At 43.7% G+C, this 20,663-nt stretch overlaps 1 protein-coding gene across 1 annotated transcript in view; it reads left to right on the top strand.

The window, feature by feature from the left end:
* The window catches only part of rin1b (Ras and Rab interactor 1b), a 54,903-nt gene that overhangs the window by 13,603 nt on the left and 20,637 nt on the right, over positions 1 to 20,663 (top strand). Inside the window, exons 2-3 of the mRNA XM_060925379.1 lie at positions 8,505 to 8,630; positions 20,297 to 20,405. Of these exons, the coding sequence (XP_060781362.1) occupies positions 8,505 to 8,630; positions 20,297 to 20,405 (235 nt within the window). The remainder of the gene's footprint in view (positions 1 to 8,504; positions 8,631 to 20,296; positions 20,406 to 20,663) is intronic.

Below are 20,663 nucleotides of genomic sequence, written 5' to 3'. Positions count from 1 at the left end.
CATCAAGTTCAACATAGCCCATATAAGGTATGTCTAATCCATTAGCTGCTGTGATCTTTAACCACTCAAATGCAGGATGAATGTTTTCACCTTTTACTGACAAGTGTTCCCTGAAGAAACTCTCGGAAATTGTGCTAACCTGACTACCAGTGTCGAGCAGGCATGATACTGTAACGCCCTGGAGTTTTACTTCTACAGTCTTGCATTCCCCGACTGCACACTCTAAGATTCTGCTTCTGTCTAGTGTCTCTTTTGGTGAGCCAGTTGCTTCCCCTCGGATTGCATGGCTCATGGCAACCGAGGGTGCAAGTTTTCCTGCACTACAGAAGGACCAGGTGTTGTGTCATCTTGGCCCCTTTTGGCCCGTGGGCATTTTCTGGCAGTATGGCCTACACCTCTACACTTGAAACAGATAGGCTGACCATCTGGTGTAAACTGTGGCTGTTGTCTAGCTTGTGGCTTGGGCTCTTGTACTGTCTGTTGAGTGCTGCATCTACTCAGTTCACTTACAGCGCTAGCTAGCTCTAGCCTGGGCCCGCCCATCCTAAGTGTGACGCAACACGGGGGGGGGCTGTTGCGAACTTAGTCTGGCAAGGCAAGCTATCTCCAGCTCTTCCAAGCTCCCGAAAAATCGGGAGCCAATCAACTTTGAGCATCTCCAACGGCCCTGGGTAGAGGCGTGTTCAAGGCAGTGACATAGTAGAACTGCGACCAGAAGCCATAGATTGTTTACAGAATCTATGCCGGAAGCGCTTCATTCACTAGAAACATTATGAACATGGAGCAGCGGCAAGCCTTTGACACAGCGGTAGATGCTGTATTGAAAGCATTCAACCGGAAGTTCTCATTGAAAACGGAGCAAAGAGCAGCCCTGGAGGTATTTATTCTCCTCCTTCTTCTTCCTGTTACTCAAGCAGTTTCCGTCGCGTAACATACATCAGAGGAAAAAGTGATGTGATTGGTTTAAGCTTCGTCACAGCCTTTTCTGGCTTCGACCAGTAGCAAACTGAGGCATTTCAGGGAGGCGGGTCAACCACGCGCTTTGGGAAACGGTTGGGCTTAATATCTATGCCAGACCAATGCTCGCAGAGCTTTGAAGTCGCGTTAGCCAGACTAAGCTAGCTCAGCAAGTGTTTTGCCTAACTCTGCTAGCTGTTTTTCCTGATGGGCTACTGCTCTTTGAACATCACCTAATACAATACATTGGTCATTATTGGTTTTAACATCAGCATACTGGGCTTCTGAAACCTCTGACTTAACTTGGCTGCTTTTTACCACCTTGGGATGATGGGACCTGCTGTCCTCCATTTCCCACAAGAGGGCCTCATTCCTCACCTCTAAAAGGCTGGACTCTGGTTTGTCCCTGACCATCTTTCTGAGTTCACGCCTCAGAGCAGCATCCCTTAAACCAGGGGTGGGCAATTATTTTTTCCATGGGGCCACATGAGAAACAGAAAATTTTGTGGAGGGCCGGACAAAAAGGCTGAACTAAATTCTGCATAATATTAATTGTATTTCTTTATATAAAGCAATAAATAACATTGTTCTTACAAACTGCTAAGACTGGTAAGAGTATGGAAAAAACGAGGTTGCCTTACAAAAAAATGTCATTTATTCAATCAAATTTCCCTAAACAATGGTTAACAAAATGTGAATGTTTGTACCATTTTTTTTCAGTCACATTCACCCCAAAACACAATAAAAGACATCACAATATTGTCTTTCTACTCCAAATATCAAGCAAGATACATCATATTATAATAATGATGCCCACATTTGTAGTCTAATCACCTCATTTGGTGCTTTTCGCCGGAGATCGGCTCCGGCGCCTGCTGGTGACGTCACACAATGTGATTGGCTGGACCGTTTGAAGGATGACGTACAAGTTTGTGGTTGGTCTGGACAAATTACGGAAGTAGTTATCGCGCGATTAGGTTTCGTGGGATTTCATGTCATTTTCATGTCGCGCACATTGTGTTTTTGTTGAACACAACTTCAAAATAAAAGCAATGCACATTCAGTCCATGCATGAGGTAAAATTAGAAAATACGTTTATTTTGTCATTTCTCATTAACCTTACGCGGGCCGGTCAGAATGAACCCGCGGGCCACATCCGGCCCGCGGGCCGTAAAATGCCCAGGTCTGCCCTAAACCCTCAATGAACTGGTCTGTTAAAACAGTTCTCATTAAGTACTGCATTTGGGGACTGCTTCACTACAGAGCTCAAAATCTGGGACAGTGCATGGGAGTAGTCACGGAGGTCTTCCCCATCAACTTGTTTACGGTTGTAAAAGGTCTGCAAAAGCTGCGTGGTGCTACGTTTTTCCCCAAATCCATTTCTTAGGTAAGAGTATAAATCACTGGGCCCCACTGACTGACCCCTAATGCATAGTCTCACCTCTTCTAATGCAGGACCACGTAACAAAGATAGTATGTAGTCACACTGTTCTTCTATTGTCTGCACCCTGGATCTTAAAACCCTTTCAACGTCTTCAATAAAGTCTTCCACAGGTCTCCCATCTGTACCACATTCCCCACTAAATGCTTGGATCTGGCGTTCCCTTGGAATGTAGATATATGAGCGGGTGGGTGCACTGTTACTATCTGCCCTCAGAGCCCTTGTTTCATTATTTAACCGGGTAAGTTCATCTCTCAACCTGGTGAGCTCTTGAACCTGATTCTGCATTTCTTCGGTCGCATCTCCACTTGTACCTGTGGCTCCACCTGAGACCTGGTTTAACTGACCTCTCTCATTACTTGAGGTACCTTCATCACCAGATTCACTAGACATGATGAAATGTTAATCTTTACCCAGTCCAGTCCAAAACGTAGATCAAGGATACTGTGAAGACAGTCTCTAACTTGGAGCCCCTCTGAAACTTGCTCTTTGCAGCTGAAAACCTCTGCGCAGGTACCGATGAGTTGTGTAAGTCCAGTAGCACCAGCATCTCAGCTCGTCTCTCGCTGGTCACCACCTCCACAGCACGCCGGCCTCTCGGACTCAAACACCAATGGACCTCACCTGCGCTCTTCACCACTGCCGTATTTCTCAAATAAAAGTAAGACTTACGAACTTCAAGTAGTTTTTAAATAACAAATCAAGTGTAGGGAGCTGCCTGCAGCATTTTTTAAAAAGTAAAATCAAACATAAAGTAGGCTATCACTCCCTATTATGTAACAACTTAACAAATAACCATCTACGGCTCTGCTCCTTTAAGAGTATATCGCTTTCCAAATCAGAAGCACTAGTGAGGAGAATCACTTGCGCAAGAATTATAAATACTAGTGGAGTACATTACAGCGCAATGTGAAGTAGCATAAGAACATTTAAGTCAAGAGTTTAATTGATGTATTTCGTTCATTACCGTTTATCCAAGCAAGTGTGCATCCATGACACAATTAATTACTGAGCCCACAACAAGCATCCTGACAAACTCCCTACAGTATTACATAGCCTACTAGCACCATATCACACCTGGCTTGTTTAAATGTTCAAATAGCGCTTTATAAAGTTACCTAACATATACAAGTGCAATGCACTTTTTGAGCACGAGTCACGTCATGAAGTTTACTCATCACCATAACAAATAGCCAGTAGGCTTGCGCTAGCCTACAGAACACAAACACTACGTTTTATTTCATCTTCCCTTGACCACCTCTCTGTATGGCTGTCATTCTACTGTTCGAGTAGAACTACTGACACATTCACAACGTTTCCAGACGGGGATTTAAAAATGACTGCAGCCTACGTTATGCTGGGGACTGCTTACTATGGACAACATTACATGTAGTTTCAGTGAGACTAGTTGGTTGTAGGCTAATTCAAGTGCTTCCTTCCATAAGCTAAGTTTGCCTGGCTACACAGATGCAAATGGACAATTTTAACGAGTAGTAGATGAAGAATGTAAACATATGATGTTGTGCTTTTGCAACTTGTGTGTTTGTGACTTATTGCGGCAAAAGCAGCGTGTCCTTACCTTGAAGTGGGATCTGCTTCTGCCCCAGTGCCCATACGGCCGCCTTGAAACAGTTCACAGCGGTTAGCTACACGTGTTGATTGGCTGTATCCCTTGTGCCGCTTCTGCCCGAGTGCCCGTACGGCCGCCTTGAAACAGTTCACAGCGTTTAGCTGCACGTGTCGATTGGCTATATCTCTTGTGCCAAACAAATCAGATGTTATGGTGGACGGGACCATGTTCTTGAACTCAGAGAGGCGAGTGCAGGAAAGGACGTGCAGTGACGGTCGCGTTAGGAACGAAATGGCTGCAAAAAGGCATGTTATTGGCATATCGGTGGAAATTATGGCCGATACCGATAACCCTAAAAATGCAGAATATCAGCCCGATATATCGGCCAGGCCGATTATCAGTCGACCCCTACTCCGATCTACACTTCCCATGATACACAGCGCCCCCCATCACCAGAGTTCTAACTACATCACCTGTCTCCAATTATCCCGTAATCACCTTCCCTAAATAAGCTCAGCAGTAACAAACACCTCGCAAAGTATTGTTCTGTGTCCTGCACCTGACTATACCGAACCGTTTGTTTTCCTGTTAAAGACCACTGTTTTCATTAGTTTTCAACCTTGTTTCCTCGTCTCTCCTGCATTGCCCTGTTTACTGATCGATCGATCTCTGCCTGATTCCTGACTATGATTTCTGCCTCACAATTTAGCTACAGCTGCAGTTTGCGCCACACCCACTTTCCCCTGCTCCTGCATCCATAAGTGCCTGCAGTCTGACACATGAACCTTTGAAGTTTTGTTGTAGTTAATTAAGACCAAAATTTAATTTTAAATATGTATACTATATTTCAGCTGTTTTGGCAAAAAAGAAAGGAAAAGATATCATATACACTACAAATATTTGGTGCTGAATCAGTGCTTTGAGGGTCTTTTGCCTCAGTGATCTTGGTACTATTGTGAAAATCATAAATCAGTATTTTTTATGGCCAGCTCAGTTTCTGGATTTGAAGTGTACTGAAAGACTGTGGTCAAAAAACAAAATCTAAGAATATAAATTGATATAGCAAGTGTCTCCAGCCTTATTAGACATGACACAAAGCATCTCAGTGCTATTATTTTCTTAAGGAGATGCTTAAGCCTAGTGTAACTGTACGAGTGCCAGTAATTTTGAAGCTAGTGTTTCATTAATTCATCCATTTAATCTTCAGTAAGTGCTTTAGGGGCACTGGGGGCTCAGCAGGTTAAGGCTCTGGGTTATTGATTGGATGGTTGCCACTGTTGGGCTCTTGGCCAATGCCCTTAACCCTGTTGGCTCAACCTATCCACACTGACGCCACACAGAATTGGGGAAGAAGACTCTTCGTTAGTGAATGATGTAGTGGATCCAGAGTCTATCCTGGGAACACTGAGCAAGAACACACCATGGATGGGACGCCAGTCTATTGCAGGGCACTACACACACGATCAGCACTTCCATGCTGGGGCAATTTAGCGTAGAAGTTTTTCACTATTTAATAAGCCTTACAAAAATAAAATGCCTTTTATATTTAAAATATATACACATTTAACTAAAATAAGGCACAATATATTTACTTATATTGATGCTCTTTATATTGACTTTTGCTCATTTTCATGAATAGTGCCAATAATTCTGGAGTGGATGGATAGATACTAGTGTCACAAATGGCGAGCTGAGGTGAAGTGAGGACCCAAGAGCAGACTCAGAAAATAGGCAGTGTAAAGAGAACTTCTTTAATGAAGTAGATGGCAGAAAGGCAAAAGGTACAGTAGGGCTCAGGCAAAAATCGGTAGTCAAAAAACCGGCCAGGAGGCCAAAAACACAGAGGAGCAGGTAGACACGATCAGGGATAAAAACAGGACAGAAAAACCTTCACAAAAACTGATGAACACAGGGACAAGGGAAATCCAAGCAGATGTAGCAAAAGATACAATCCAAAAGAACAGGCAGGCAAAAACAGGGACAAAAAACTGGACAGAAAAACTTGACAAAAACAAGGAGAAATTCAGGCAGGGGGAATCAAGAAAACATGATACCAATGAGCTGTAGCGAGGCAAGGAAAGTCTACAAGAGACAGTCTGGCAAATGGAGTAGCTCCAAACAGTTCTTAAAAAGCCCTGGCTGATGGGAGAGGAGTGGTAGCAGGTGTGGGAGTGCCGCTTCAGGAAATGGCCTTCAGCAAGGCAGGACTGAATTCCTGTCCTGGATACGGCCTGGAGCTGGCATGGAAGTCCCACAAACTCAGGCATGGATGGACTGGACCAGACTGTGACAACTAGGTGGATGGATGGATTGATATGATTTTGTGGCCTTTTCTCACCAGAAGTATTGGAACTTACTTGCTGATATTAAGAGGACAGTGGGGAAAAAATGATCAGAATATAATAATAATAACTCTATTAATAGAGTCTAATTAAAAAAAAGCTTTGCTTCCTCCACTGGTTGTGTAGTTACCATTGTGACTTTACTGCCCTCCCTTCATTGCTGTGCATGCTGTTCTGTTATGTAAGGTGGGCAGAGGGAGCAACAGCCGACCACGCTTCAAAAAACATGATCTATAAAAATAACCTGAAGTGCATTATAGGAGTTATGATGAGAAGAAAAACTCTGTTAAAACTAACCAGAGAGAGAGAATAACCCTCTATGCTGTGCCAAGTTTTTCCAGTCTTTTTTGATGAGGCGTTAGTGTATGTGTTAGAGTGTGTGTGTGTGTGTGTGTGTTTTGGTAGAGTAGGTGTCTAAGACTGAGTGGGAATGCCTGTCATCATGTGTAGGCACCTGTTGCCATGGGAACCATCTGCCGCCACACTCAAGCTCTCTCTGCACTGCCCACACAGTGTCACACTGTTGATACAGAGAGAGAGAGAGAGAGACAGAGAGAGAGACAGACAGACAGACAGAGAGAGACAAGAAAGTGTTTGGTCATCACCAGTGACTGTGTGTGAGTGTCATCATGAACCTGGAATGACATCATGACAAGGTGATTGTTCCCAACTAGCCATTGTTTTTTCCTCAGTGGGGCAAAAAAACATAATGTGACACGACACATCCAGACATAGTCCCTGAAGTAAAACTTTAACAAGTTTCAAAAATATCTTAAACTCCATTTTAAAGGAATATTTCAGGATTACTCAGTCTAATTTTTTTCTAGTCCATCTTTAGCAGCAGGGAGAACAATTTTAACACGTTCCCTGAGCTGAGATACCTAAGAACAGAAAACTCATTTAATCAAACCTTACATATAATGGAAGTCTAGGAGCAGTTCCTGAAATGAAACACGCAACTATATTAAATTTAGTATATCAAATCCATACTGCAGTCATTACACTGTAACAGCAAAGGTGGTGGGATTAGACACGAATGAGGGGAAAAATAAAGTTGTTCTTACTAAAATTTATTCAACTGTTCAACACTGAAGTAACATAGTAAAATGAGAGTGGTTCACATAAATATTCACCCTCTTGACTTTTCCAAAAATCCAACACTGCTCATCATCCTGAGAACACCATCCCAACAGTGAAGCATGGTGGTGGTAGCATCATGTTGAGAGATACCTTTTCTCTAATGCCCTCTTTACCTGGTCACAGACTTTTGGTTGACGGCCTCCTCTTCATTAGTCACAGTTGTACCATATCTTTTCTTACTTTAAATAATGGGTTTAATAGTGCTTTGCAGGATGTTCAGATTTGGGGATATTTTTAACAGCCAAATCCTGATTGATACTTTTTCAGAACTTTGTCCAGCCTCTTGGGTTTCATGATGCTGTTTGCGTGGATATCCACGTTCTCAATGTTCTCAACAGAGCTACACCTGCTCTGTAACAGGAGCAGGTGTAGCTCTGTTGAGAACATGTAAACATTAATCACACACAAGTGAAATCCATTCATCTTATTATAAGACTGGTTGGCAACTGATTGCACCAGAACTAATTTAGGGGTTTAACAACAATGGGGGTGAACACTTGTGAAATCAATTTGTGTGTTTTATTTGTGAATGTTTTTTGGCAAATTATATAGATTTCTCTTTTTCTCCACTTCAATATTATGGACAATTTTGTGTAGATTCATGACATAATCACAATTAAATATGATTCGGATTGAATTGGCACGACAAAGTTCAAGGGGGTGAATACCTACACAAGGCTCTGTAGATTTATTTCCTTACATTTTGCTAAAAATGTATGGTATTCAATTATGATGAAGCCAAAACTGAGACTCTTTTGCCCAACTTGAACCTTTTATAAAATTCAACAACTGCTCTTTTCCTTCTGCTGTAAGTTTTGAGTATAATGGTTTAGTGTGTGTGTGTGTGTGTGTGTTCAGTACAAGTTCAGTATCATATACTACAAATGTGGTAGATAGATATTAGGATAGAAAATGCTGGAATATTCCTATAATCTTCCCCTAATTTATTCTGTTCCATGAATATCCACTAGGTTCGTGATGTGTGTTCTGCCTGTGAATCACAGGTCAGTAACTCTATGTGTAAGTGTTTTAACTCCTTTTTTCTCCACTTTAGATGGATGACTGTCTTCAGAGGAGCCTGAGCGTTTTGGACCGCCTTCTCCTCACACACTCCATATGGCTCCAGCTGTCAATCAACCCTGACTCCGCCCTCTGCATCCTGCAGAGAGAGATAGTTGGGGTGAGATGATTACATCATTACGTGTGGCCAATAATCATCCAGTCTACTCTCACTAACCAGTACATGATCCTAAAAATTCTGTCAGATGCTGGGAGGAAAACATGGTGCAGGAATCCTTATTTATCAGCTAATAAGTAACACCGAGCAGTGGCTGGCACACAAGGTGTTTACTTTCACAAGGTGTTTCCTGTGTGATAAAGAAGTAAATGTTGACATAGGTAAAAATCACTGGGTTATATAATCTGTGGATAAACTGTGGAAACAGATACTGTTTCAAACAGAGAAAATGACATTTTAGTGTTTCTCAATCCTGGTCTTGGAGGGTTTATTATTATTATTATTATTTTTTTTTTTTTTTAATTGTATGTATGTATGTATAGTACTGTGTAAAAGTCTTAGGAGCATGCAAAGAAATGCTGTAGAGCAAAGATACCATCAAAAATAATGAAATTAAATGTTTTTACATTTAATAAATACTATAAAGAGCAGCAAACAGTAATAAATTAATCAAAAACAATATTTGGTGTGATGACCCTTTACATTAAACTAACAGTAGTCTCAGGTACAATGAGTGCAGTTTTATAAGGAAATGAGCTGTAGGTTTTACTGAGCAACTTGCAAAACCAGCCACAGTTCTTCTGGATACTTTGACTGTCACACTCACTTCTTATTTTTGCAGCAAAACCCAGCAGCCTTCATTATGTTTTGTCTGAAAAGTCTCTTACGTAATGCGCTGCTTTCTTTACTGGCACACAAACATTTTTCTGTAACATTTAATTTTGTACTGTAAAGATAATGTTTGGAAATCTAAAATGTTTTTGTACTAAACCAATAATGTAGAAGTCTCATCTCATTATCTGTAGCCGCTTTATCCTGTTCTACAGGGTCGCAGGCAAGCTGGAGCCTATCCCAGCTGACTACGGGCGAAAGGCGGGGTACACCCTGGACAAGTCGCCAGGTCATCACAGGGCTGACACATAGACACAGACAACCATTCACATTCACACCTACGGTCAATTTAGAGTCACCAGTTAACCTAACCTGCATGTCTTTGGACTGTGGGGGAAACCGGAGCACCCGGAGGAAACCCACGCGGACACGGGGAGAACATGCAAACTCCGCACAGAAAGGCCCTCGCCGGCCACGGGGCTCGAACTCGGACCTTCTTGCTGTGAGGCAACAGCGCTAACCACTACACCACCGTGCCGCCCCTAATGTAGAAGTCATAAAATAAAAATCTATAACCAAGTTTGTACTAAAGAAAATCGGGTGCCTAAGACTATTTTTGCACAGTACTGTATACTGTACCTATGTATGTATACGTGTACATGAATGTCTAATACCCAAGATCAAGGAACTCACCAGTATGTAACCCAAAGTAACAAAAAACTTTAAGGGTTAGAAAAAGAAAAGGGATATTATCTGAAGAAAGTTTTCAGCTGCATAAAACTGCTCTACACATTTTGGTGTTTATTTCCCCCCTGTAATTTACCCAGTTCAACCAAGTCCAGCCTTGTTCATGAACTGATGAGTTAAATCAGATGAGTGGGGAGCAGGAAAAAGAAAAGCCTGTGTTAAACTATGGAGTAGTTTATCATTTTAAAGCCATGCTTCCTGCAACTCGAATTATTTCAAGTGAATTGAATAATTGAAACATTGACGAGCCTTCTCCTTCATGACAAACAAATCCCACCCCATCTTATGGATTCTTCCTGAGTTTCTTTCAAATGCAAATTATACATGCTTCAAATGCAAATTACCGTATATATGAAACTCATCTTTAAAAAGGGAAATGCTTAGCAGATCATTTCTCGCCCAGAAAAAAATGTAAGTAAAATCTGAAACAAGAACTCAGAAGCTAAAATGTTTAAAATTGCAGTTTTGAAGATTAGAGTTGTGTAACACAGTGGGTCTAAGATCTTCCAGGGGTCTGTGATAGGGGGATATAGGGGGTCTTGATGATGATGATGATAATAATAATAATAATAATAATATTATTATTATTATTATTATGTTAGTCATGAAAACCTAACCCACAATTATCAAATCTGTTCCATTTATGTTTGAGTTCCTATAGTTATTAGACTATTTGTCTGTGCACTTGAATTGAATTTGTTCAATCCAAACCTCCAGAAACAAGTAGCTATAAATAATGTTAGCTTGGACCTTAACATGAGGATATCTTTAGAAAGTTCATGACTAAAAAGCTCTCTTGCTCATAAAATCTAGCCAAAATAGTATTGCACATACTGTATGTACACATAAGCCAAATATTAGATGTTTGGATAAGATTCATAAAATAAATTTGTGCTGTGGAGGTCCATGGTATTTATTTTATAGTTAAAGAGGTATCAGGCTGAAAAATGTTTAAGAACCTCTGATATCAGTTATCATTTAATGATTAATCCAGCTCCAGAAACATTACAAATTGGACTTTACCTAGAAACCAAAGGAAATAAAATCCTCTCTAAGTCTGATATATATAAAAATCAGGAAATGCCATTCAGGAAATTAATCTTTGAATATATTGAATGAAACCCTGAATATATGGAATGAAACTTTGAATATATGGAATGAAACCCCGAATATATGGAATGAAACTTTGAATATATGGAATGAAACCCTCAATATATTGAATGAAACTTTGAATATATGGAATGAAACCCTGAATATATGGAATGAAACCCCGAATATATGGAATGAAACTTTGAATATATGGAATGAAACCCCTAATATATTGAATGAAACTCTGAATATATGGATTGAAACCCCGAATATATTGAATGAAACTTTGAATATATGGAATGAAACCCCGAATATATTGAATGAAACCCCGAATATATGGAATGAAACCCCGAATATATGGAATGAAACTTTGAATATATGGAATGAAACCCCGAATATATGGAATGAAACTTTGAATATATGGAATGAAACCCCGAATATATGGAATGAAACTGTGAATATATGGAATGAAACCCCGAATATATGGAATGAAACTTTGAATATATGGAATGAAACCCCGAATATATGGAATGAAACTTTGAATATATGGAATGAAACCCCGAATATATGGAATGAAACCCCGAATATATGGAATGAAACCCTGAATATATGGAATGAAACTTTGAATATATGGAATGAAACACTGAATATATGGAATGAAACTTTGAATATATGGAATGAAACCCTGAATATATGGAATGAAACTTTGAATATATGGAATGAAACCCTGAATATATGGAATGAATCCCTGAATATATTGAATGAAACTTTGAATATATGGAATGAAACCCTGAATATATGGAATGAAACTTTGAATATATGGAATGAAACCCTGAATATATTGAATGAAATTTTGAATATATGAAATAAAACCCTGAATATATTGAATGAAACTTTGAATATATGGAATGAAACCCTGAATATATGGAATGAAATTTTGAATATATGGAATAAAACCCTGAATATATTGAATGAAACTTTGAATATATGGAATGAATCCCTGAATATATGGAATGAAACTTTGAATATATGGAATGAAACCCTGAATATATGGAATGAAACTTTGAATATATGGAATGAAACCCTGAATATATTGAATTAAACTTTGAATATATGGAATGAAACCCTGAATATATGGAATGAAACTTTGAATATATGGAATGAAACCCTGAATATATTGAATTAAACTTTGAATATATGGAATGAAACTTTGAACATATGGAATGAAACTTTGAATATATGGAATGAAACCCTGAATATCTCATCTCATTATCTCTAGCTGCTTTATCCTGTTCTACAGGGTCGCAGGCAAGCTGACTACGGGCGAAAGGCGGGGTACACCCTGGACAAGTCGCCAGGTCATCACAGGGCTGACACATAGACACAGACAACCATTCACACTCACATTCACACCTACGGTCAATTTATGCCGCTTTTCCACTACAAACGCGGCTGAGTCGGGCTGAGCCGTGCCGTGCTGAGTCGGGCTGAGCGGGGCTGTTGGAGTTGCATTTCGACTACCACCGCGCTGAACCTTGCTGGCTGGAAGTGGGTGGACACATTGGGTGGAGTTAGCGAAAGTGGGTGGACGTCACGTGATGTCGTTAAGCAGCGCAAACAGTGACATCAGTGATCTTTTAAGCGGTAGTCTCACAACCCGAATAATAAACAATAAACATGGAGGACATGGAGTCGTTAGTGTTGCTGGTCTTGGTGCTGTGGCTTGTTGTCACCTACAACGCGGACAGATACTGGCAAGAGCGTATAGATGAGGCGAGGCGCATAAGGCTTCAGAAATTCTCGTAATTCGTAATTCTTCTCCTTCCGGGTTTGCGGTGTTTACAGATCCCAGCGCGCTCGCGGGGCGTGTGTGGGCATGTGAGGACACTCCTCCTCACCAATCAGTGCACAGGGGAGTGTCTGCTCACGCCCCCAGCCTCACTCAGCTCGGTTTGGCTCGCTTCAGCCCTACTCCAAAACGGTGCGAGTTTTAGGGGCTAAGCAGGGCTGAAGCGAGCTGAGTCGTGCTGGTTTTTGGTAGTCGAAACGCGAGCCGTGTTGGGCTGAAGTGAGCTGAAGCGAGCTGAAGTGAGCTGAAAAAGGGTAGTGGAAAAGGGCCATTAGAGTCACCAGTTAACCTAACCTGCATGTCTTTGGACTGTGGGGGAAACCGGAGCACCCGGAGGAAACCCACGCGGACACGGGGAGAACATGCAAACTCCGCACAGAAAGGCCCTCGCCGGCCACGGGCTCGAACCCGGACCTTCTTGCTGTGAGGTGACAGCGCTAACCACTACACCACCGTGCCGCCCAACCCTGAATATATGGAATGAAACCCTGAATATATGGAATGAAACTTTGAATATATGGAATGAAACCCTGAATATATGGAATGAATCCCCGAATATATTGAATGAAACTTTGAATATATGCAATGAAACCCTGAATATATGGAATGAAACTTTGAATATATGGAATGAAACCCTGAATATATGGAATGAAACTTTGAATATATGGAATGAAACCCTGAATATATGGAATGAAACTTTGAATATATGGAATGAAACCCCGAATATATGGAATGAAACTTTGAATGTATGGAATGAATCCCCGAATATATTGAATGAAACTTTTAATATATGGAATGAAACCCTGAATATATGGAATGAAACTTTGAATATATGGAATGAAACCCTGAATATATGGAATGAAACTTTGGATATATGGAATGAAACCCTGAATATATGGAATGAAACTTTGAATATATGGAATGAAACCCTGAATATATGGAATGAAACTTTGAATGTATGGAATGAATCCCCGAATATATTGAATGAAACTTTGAATATATGGAATGAAACCCTGAATATATTGAATTAAACTTTGAATATATGGAATGAAACCCTGAATATATGGAATGAAACCCTGAATATATGAAATGAAACTTTGAATATATGGAATGAATCCCCAAATATATTGAATGAAACTCTGAATATATTGAATGAAACTTGGCTGACGTCATGAAGGCACTGCCGCCGTCCTGCAGCAAAAATGAATCAGTCGGCTTGGGATTTGGTTGCGGCTATTTTAAACAATAAAGACATTGTTAACACTCTGGCGAATGCTTGTGGTTTTATTAGTGTTTACTTCTTTTATGTGCAATGAAGCTACGGTGACAGTCATTTCCCTCGTGGATCATTAAAGTCTGTCTAAGTCTAAATCTATGCTTGTGCATTCGCCGATCGCAGCGAATGTTAGCATTAGCATATACATTAATTTTGCCATTAACATTATCCGGAAGCTAACGCATATTTGTATAACGGTATTTTCTGTATATAAAACTAATTTGTAAATTTTGTTTGTCGAGTTTTACAGCGTTTCTCAATATACTCTAATACTCTGCTCTGAGTCAGAGTTTTTCTTGGGACCTGTTGTCTATCTGCTGAGCTGTGGGAGCGGGGGCAGAATACAAAGTTTCATTCCATATATTCAGGGTTTCATTCAATACATTCAGGGTTTCATTCCATATATTCAGGGTTTCATTCCATATATTCAACGATTAATTTCCTGAACGGCATGCCATAATATATATAACAGTGGCACCTGTCAAAGAGTGGGATATATTAGGCAGCAAGAGAACAGTCGGTTCTTGAAGTTGATGTGCTGGAAGCAGGAAAAATGGGCAAGCACAAGGCACCTTTTCTGTTTTAGCCAGCGTGAACTTTTTCAGCAGTTTGTGCTGCAGTAGCTCTTCTGTGGGATTGGACCACATGGGCTATCTTTCATCTCGTCTCGTCTTCTTCCGCTTTATCTGGGACCGGGTCGCGGAGGCAGCAGTCTAAGCATGGAAGCCCAAACTTCCCTCTCCCCAGACACCTCGGTCAGCTCCTCGGGAAGAACACCGAGGCATTCCCAGGCCAGCCGAGAGACATAGTCCCTCCAGCGTGTCCTGGGTCTTCCCCGGGGCCTCCTCCTGGGGGGACATGCCTGGAACACCTCCCCAGGGAGGCGTCCAGGAGGCATCCGAAAAAGATGCCCGAGCCACCTCAGCTGGTTCCTCTCGATGTGGAGGAGCAGCGGCTCTACTCCGAGCTCCTCCTGAGTGACTGTGCTTCTCACCCTATCTCTGAGGGAGCGCCCAGCCACCCTGCGAAGGAAACTCATTTCGGCCGCTTGTATCCGCGATGTTGTTCTTTTGGTCATTACCCAAAGCTCATGACCATAGGTGAGAGTCGGAACATAGATCGACCGGTAAATTGAGAGCTTCGCCTTTTGGCTCAGCTCCTTCTTCACCACGACGGACCGGTAAAGCGACTGCATCACTGCGGAGGCTGCACCGATCCGCCTGTCGATCTCACGCTCCATCCTTCCCTCACTCGTGAACAAGATCCCGAGATACTTAAACTCTTCCACTTGAGGCAGGACTTCTCCACCAACCTGGAGAGGGCAAGCCACCCTTTTCCGGTCGAGAACCATGGCCTCGGACTTGGAGGTGCTGATTCTCATCCCAGCCGCTTCACACTCGACTGCAAACCACCCCAGTGTATGCTGGAGGTCCTGGTTTGAAGAAGCCAACAGGACAACATCATCCGCAAAAAGCAGAGATGAAATCCTGTGGTTCCCAAACAGGATTCCTTCCGGCCCCTGGCTGCGCCTAGAAATTCTGTCCATAAAAATTATGAACAGAACCGGTGACAAAGGGCAGCCCTGCCGGAGTCCAACATGCACTGGGAACAGGTCTGACTTACTGCCGGCAATGCGAACCAGACTCCTGCTCCGTTCGTACAGGGACCGGACAGCCCTTAGCAAAGAGCCCCGAACCCCATACTCCCGAAGCACCCCCCACAGAATACCACGGGGGACACGGTCGAATGCCTTCTCCAGATCCACAAAGCACATGTGGACTGGTTGGGCAAACTCCCATGAACCCTCGAGCACCCTATGAAGGGTATCGAGCTGGTCCAGTGTTCCGCGACCAAGACGAAAACCGCATTGTTCCTCCTGGATCCGAGGTTCGACTATTGGTCAAATTCTCCTCTCCAGTACCCTAGAGTAAACTTTCCCCGGGAGGCTGAGAAGTGTGATTCCCCTATAATTGGAGCACACTCTCCGGTCCCCTTTCTTAAAAAGAGGGACCACCACCCTAGTCTGCCACTCCAGAGGCACTGTCCCCAACCGCCATGCGATGTTGCAGAGGCGTGTCAACCAAGACAGTCCCACAACATCCAGAGACTTGAGATACTCAGGGCGGATCTCATCCACCCCCGGTGCCTTGCCACCGAGGAGCTTGCAAACCACCTCAGTGACTTCGGCTTGGGTAATGGACGAGTCTACCTCTGAGTCATCAGCCTCAGTCTCCTCAATGGAAGACATGATGGTGGGATTGAGGAGATCCTCAAAGTATTCCTTCCACCGCCCGACAATGTCCCCAGTCAAGGTCAACAGCTCCCCACCCGCACTGTAAACAGTGTTGGCAGAGTACTGCTTCCCCCTCCTGAGGCACCAGACGGTTTGCCAGAATTTCTTCGAGGCCGACCGATAGTCCTTCTCCATGGCCTCCCCGAACTCCTCCCAGTTCCGAGTTTTTGCCTCCGCAACTGCCCGAGCTGCAGCACGCCTGGCCTGCCGATACCCGTCAGCTGCCTCGGGTCCCGGAGGTCAACATGACCCGAAAGGACTCCTTCTTCAGCTTGACGGCATCCCTTACTTCCGGTGTCCACCACCGGGTTCGGGGATTGCCGCCACGACAGGCACCGGAGACCTTGCGGCCACAGCTCCGAACAGCTGCGTCCACAATGGAGGTAGAGAACATGGTCCACTCAGACTCAATGTCCCCTGCCTCCCTCGGAAGCTGGGAAAAGCTCTCCCAGAGGTGGGAGTTAAAGACCTCCCCAACAGAGTGCTCGGCCAGATGTTCCCAGCAGACCCTCACCATATGTTTGGGCCTGCCAGGTCTGTCCAGCTTCCTCCTCCGCCAGCAGATCCAACTCACCACCAGGTGGTGATCAGTTGACAGCTCAGCCCCTCTCTTCACCCGAGTGTCCAAGACATAGGGCCGGAGATCAGATGAAACGACAACAAAGTCTATCATCGACCTCCGACCTAAGGTGTCCTGGTGCCACGTGCACTTATGGACACCCCTATGCTCGAACATGGTGTTCGTTATGGACAAACCATGACTAGCACAGAAGTCCAATAACAAAACACCACTCGGGTTCAGATCGGGGAGGCCGTTCCTCCCAACCACGCCCCTCCAGGTGTCACTGTCGTTGCCCATGTGAGCATTGAAGTCCCCCAGTAGCACAATGGAGTCCCCAGTCTGAGCGCCCCTCAGTACCTCTCCCAGGGACTCCAAGAAGGCCAGATACTCTATACTGCTATTCGGCCCGTAGGCACAAACAACAGCAAGAGCCCTCTCCCCAATCCAAAGGCGCAGAGAGGCGACCCTCTCGTTCACTGGGATAAACTCCAGCACATGGCAGCTGAGCTGGGGAGCTATAAGCAAGCCCACACCAGCCCGCCGCCGCTCACCATGGGCGACTCCAGAGAAGTGGAGAGTCCAGCCCCTCTCGAGGAGCTGGGTTCCAGAGCCCAAGCTGTGCATGGAGGTGAGCCCGACTATCTCTAGCCGGTACCTCTCAACCTCCCGCACAAGCTCAGGCTCTTTCCCCCCCAGCGAAGTGACATTCCATGTCCCAACAGCTAGCCGCTGTGTCCAGGGATCAGGTCATCGAGGCCCCTGCCTTCGACTGCCACCCAATCCACACTGCACCAGTCCCCTACTGCTAACTCTGTGGGTGGTGAACCCACAGGAGGTCGGGCCCACGTCACCTCTTCGGGCTGAGCCCGGCCAGGCCCCATGGGCAAAGGCCCGGCCACCAAGCACTTGCATACAAGCCCCAACCCCAGGCCTGGCTCCAGGGTGGGGCCCCGGCTGCGCCATACCGGGCGACATCATGGTCCTTGATGGTTTCTCCATAAGGGTTTTGGTGAACTGCTCTTGGTCTGGCCTGTCACCTAGGACCTCTCTGCCTTGGGAAACCCTGACAGGGGCATAATGCCCCCGACAACATAGCTCCTAGGATCATTCAAGCACACAAACCCCTCCACCACAATAAGGTGGCAGTTCTAGGAGGGGGCTATCCTTCATGCCCCATGTTAATCAGTGAGCCTTCGACACCCATGACCCTGTTGCCAGTTCACTGGTTGTCCTTCCTTGGACCACTTTTGGTAGGTACTAACCACTGCATACCAGGAACACCCCACAAGACCTGCCATTTTTGGAGATGCTCAGACCCAGTCATCTGGCCATCACAATTTGGCCCTTGTCGAAGTCACTCAAATCCTTACCCTTGCCCATTTTTCCTGCTTCTAACACATCAACTTCAAGAGCTGACTGTTCTCTTGCTGCCTAATATATCCCATCCCTTGACAGGTGCACTCTCAGAATATAAAGTACATTATTGTACCTTTGGGGGTACAACAGCTTGTTACTGGGGCAGTACCCTTTAAGGTACTGATTTGTACCCTTTATATACTGCTTGGGAACATATATGTACCTTTTTTGGCCCTTAAAAGGTACACATAGTTACCCCGAGGCCCAAAAATGAGCCCTAGAGGGTATATTAATGTAGATTGTCCCTTGGGGTACAGAAATTGACTCCTACTGTATCCCTGTTTCTGACAGTCAGTGCGTTTACATGCACATAGAGAGAATCGAATTTCTGCCGTTGCTCGACTGAAATCGAAGTTCAAAATGCCATGTATGCACCTTAATTCGGCTGAAATTGAACCGAACTTGATTTCTCAGAATCGAGCTACACGACCTAGATTATGTGATTTCTGCCGAGCTACTTAGTGCATGTATACCCTATTGAGCTACGTATTCGAGCTACTTACTTCAGCACTGCCCCTTCCGGAAGTGACGAGTGACGAGACCACAAGGGAAACACAACAGCCTCGGTCGGCATGACAACGAATCATGACAACGGCATGAATCTTTTCTTTTTGTGGCATTGTTTGCACTGTTAAAATTTAGCTCACTTACTGTATCACCAAATACATCTGTACAGCTGTTGCATAGCTGTGAATTGTGTACATAAACAAGTCATTGTATTTGTGTGTGTGTGTGTGTATATACACACACAAATATATGTCCAACATCTGAAGAATGTCAATAAAAACAAAACAATTGAACTTTGTGTGTTTATTAAGACATAAGTTAAATTGTAAGCAAAAAAAAATTTTTTTTTGTAAGCAAAAAATGGACTTTAGAAAAATATTAGTGTGCAAAATACGTTGTCTTACAAAACAGTGGTCTGCGCCGGACAGTTTGTAGCCATACAGTCTGTTAGAGCAAGCCTAACAGCTTGAACACAGAACTGCCAGTGTTGCCAGATTGGGGGGTTTTAAGTGCATTTTAGCGGATTTGAACGTTTTGGGCTGGAATACGTCAGCAGTATCTGGCAACACTATAGCTCTTCTTCATGACGACAACCGGAAGTGTACCAACACGATGGGGCATGTAGCGCCACGTGTGGCTCGGGTGCACAATGCACCTTGCACAATAGCCCGATTTCACTTGTGCATGTAGGATTGGATTTCTCTGGCACCCCTGCTGGGACCCTTTGTTCGATTACCGACAGTAGCTCGATTTGGACGTGCATGTAAACGTACTGAGTGTGCCATTCAATTGAGATAATCAAGATTATTCACTTCACTTCTCAGTGGTCATAATGTTATGGCTGATCAGTGTCTCATCTCATGATCTCTAGCCGCTTTATCCTGTTCTACAGGGTCGCAGGCAAGCTGGAGCCTATCCCAGCTGACTATGGGCGAAAGGCAGGGTACACCCTGGACAAGTCGCCAGGTCATCACAGGGCTGACACATAGATACAGACAACCATTCACACTCTCATTCACACCTACGGTCAATTTAGAATCACCAGTTAACCTAACCTGCATGTCTTTGGACTGTGGGGGAAACTGGAGCACCTGGAGGAAACCCACGCGAACACGGGGAGAACATGCAAACTCCACACAGAAAGGCCCTCGTCGGCCACGGGGCTTGAACCCGGACCTTCTTGCTGTGAGGCAACAGCGCTAACCACCATGCCGCCACTGATCAGTGTATATATAATAAATTTTGTGTCTTTCTGCAGACTTTTCTGGTGTGTAAGTGTGCAGTCACTCAGAGGAAGGTGCTGTGTGTGAGGGTTCAGGAGAGCAATGTATGTGTTGCACAATATCCCATCCGAGAGGAAGATTCCAGTGAGTATAACACCAAAACATACACGCATACATATTCATGGGAACATGCCAGAGCACACTAAAGCACATATGTTCATACTATGTTATGTTTTGAGATCTAATAAATTTGAATGTATAACGTTTAAACTATGGAAATTAGGTATTTCCATTTATTGCTCATCACTGACCACCACAGCCAACATCTGTAGCCTGATCAGTTTATTATATTTACCAAAGTCTGAAGCCAAGGTTGATGTTCTTGCCCTGACACAAATGCAG

The sequence above is a fragment of the Neoarius graeffei genome, chromosome 1, assembly GCF_027579695.1.
Source record: "Neoarius graeffei isolate fNeoGra1 chromosome 1, fNeoGra1.pri, whole genome shotgun sequence".
NCBI lineage: Eukaryota > Metazoa > Chordata > Actinopteri > Siluriformes > Ariidae > Neoarius > Neoarius graeffei.
Note: the sequence above shows the minus strand (reverse complement) of the source record. Positions and strands in the feature narration are given on the sequence as shown.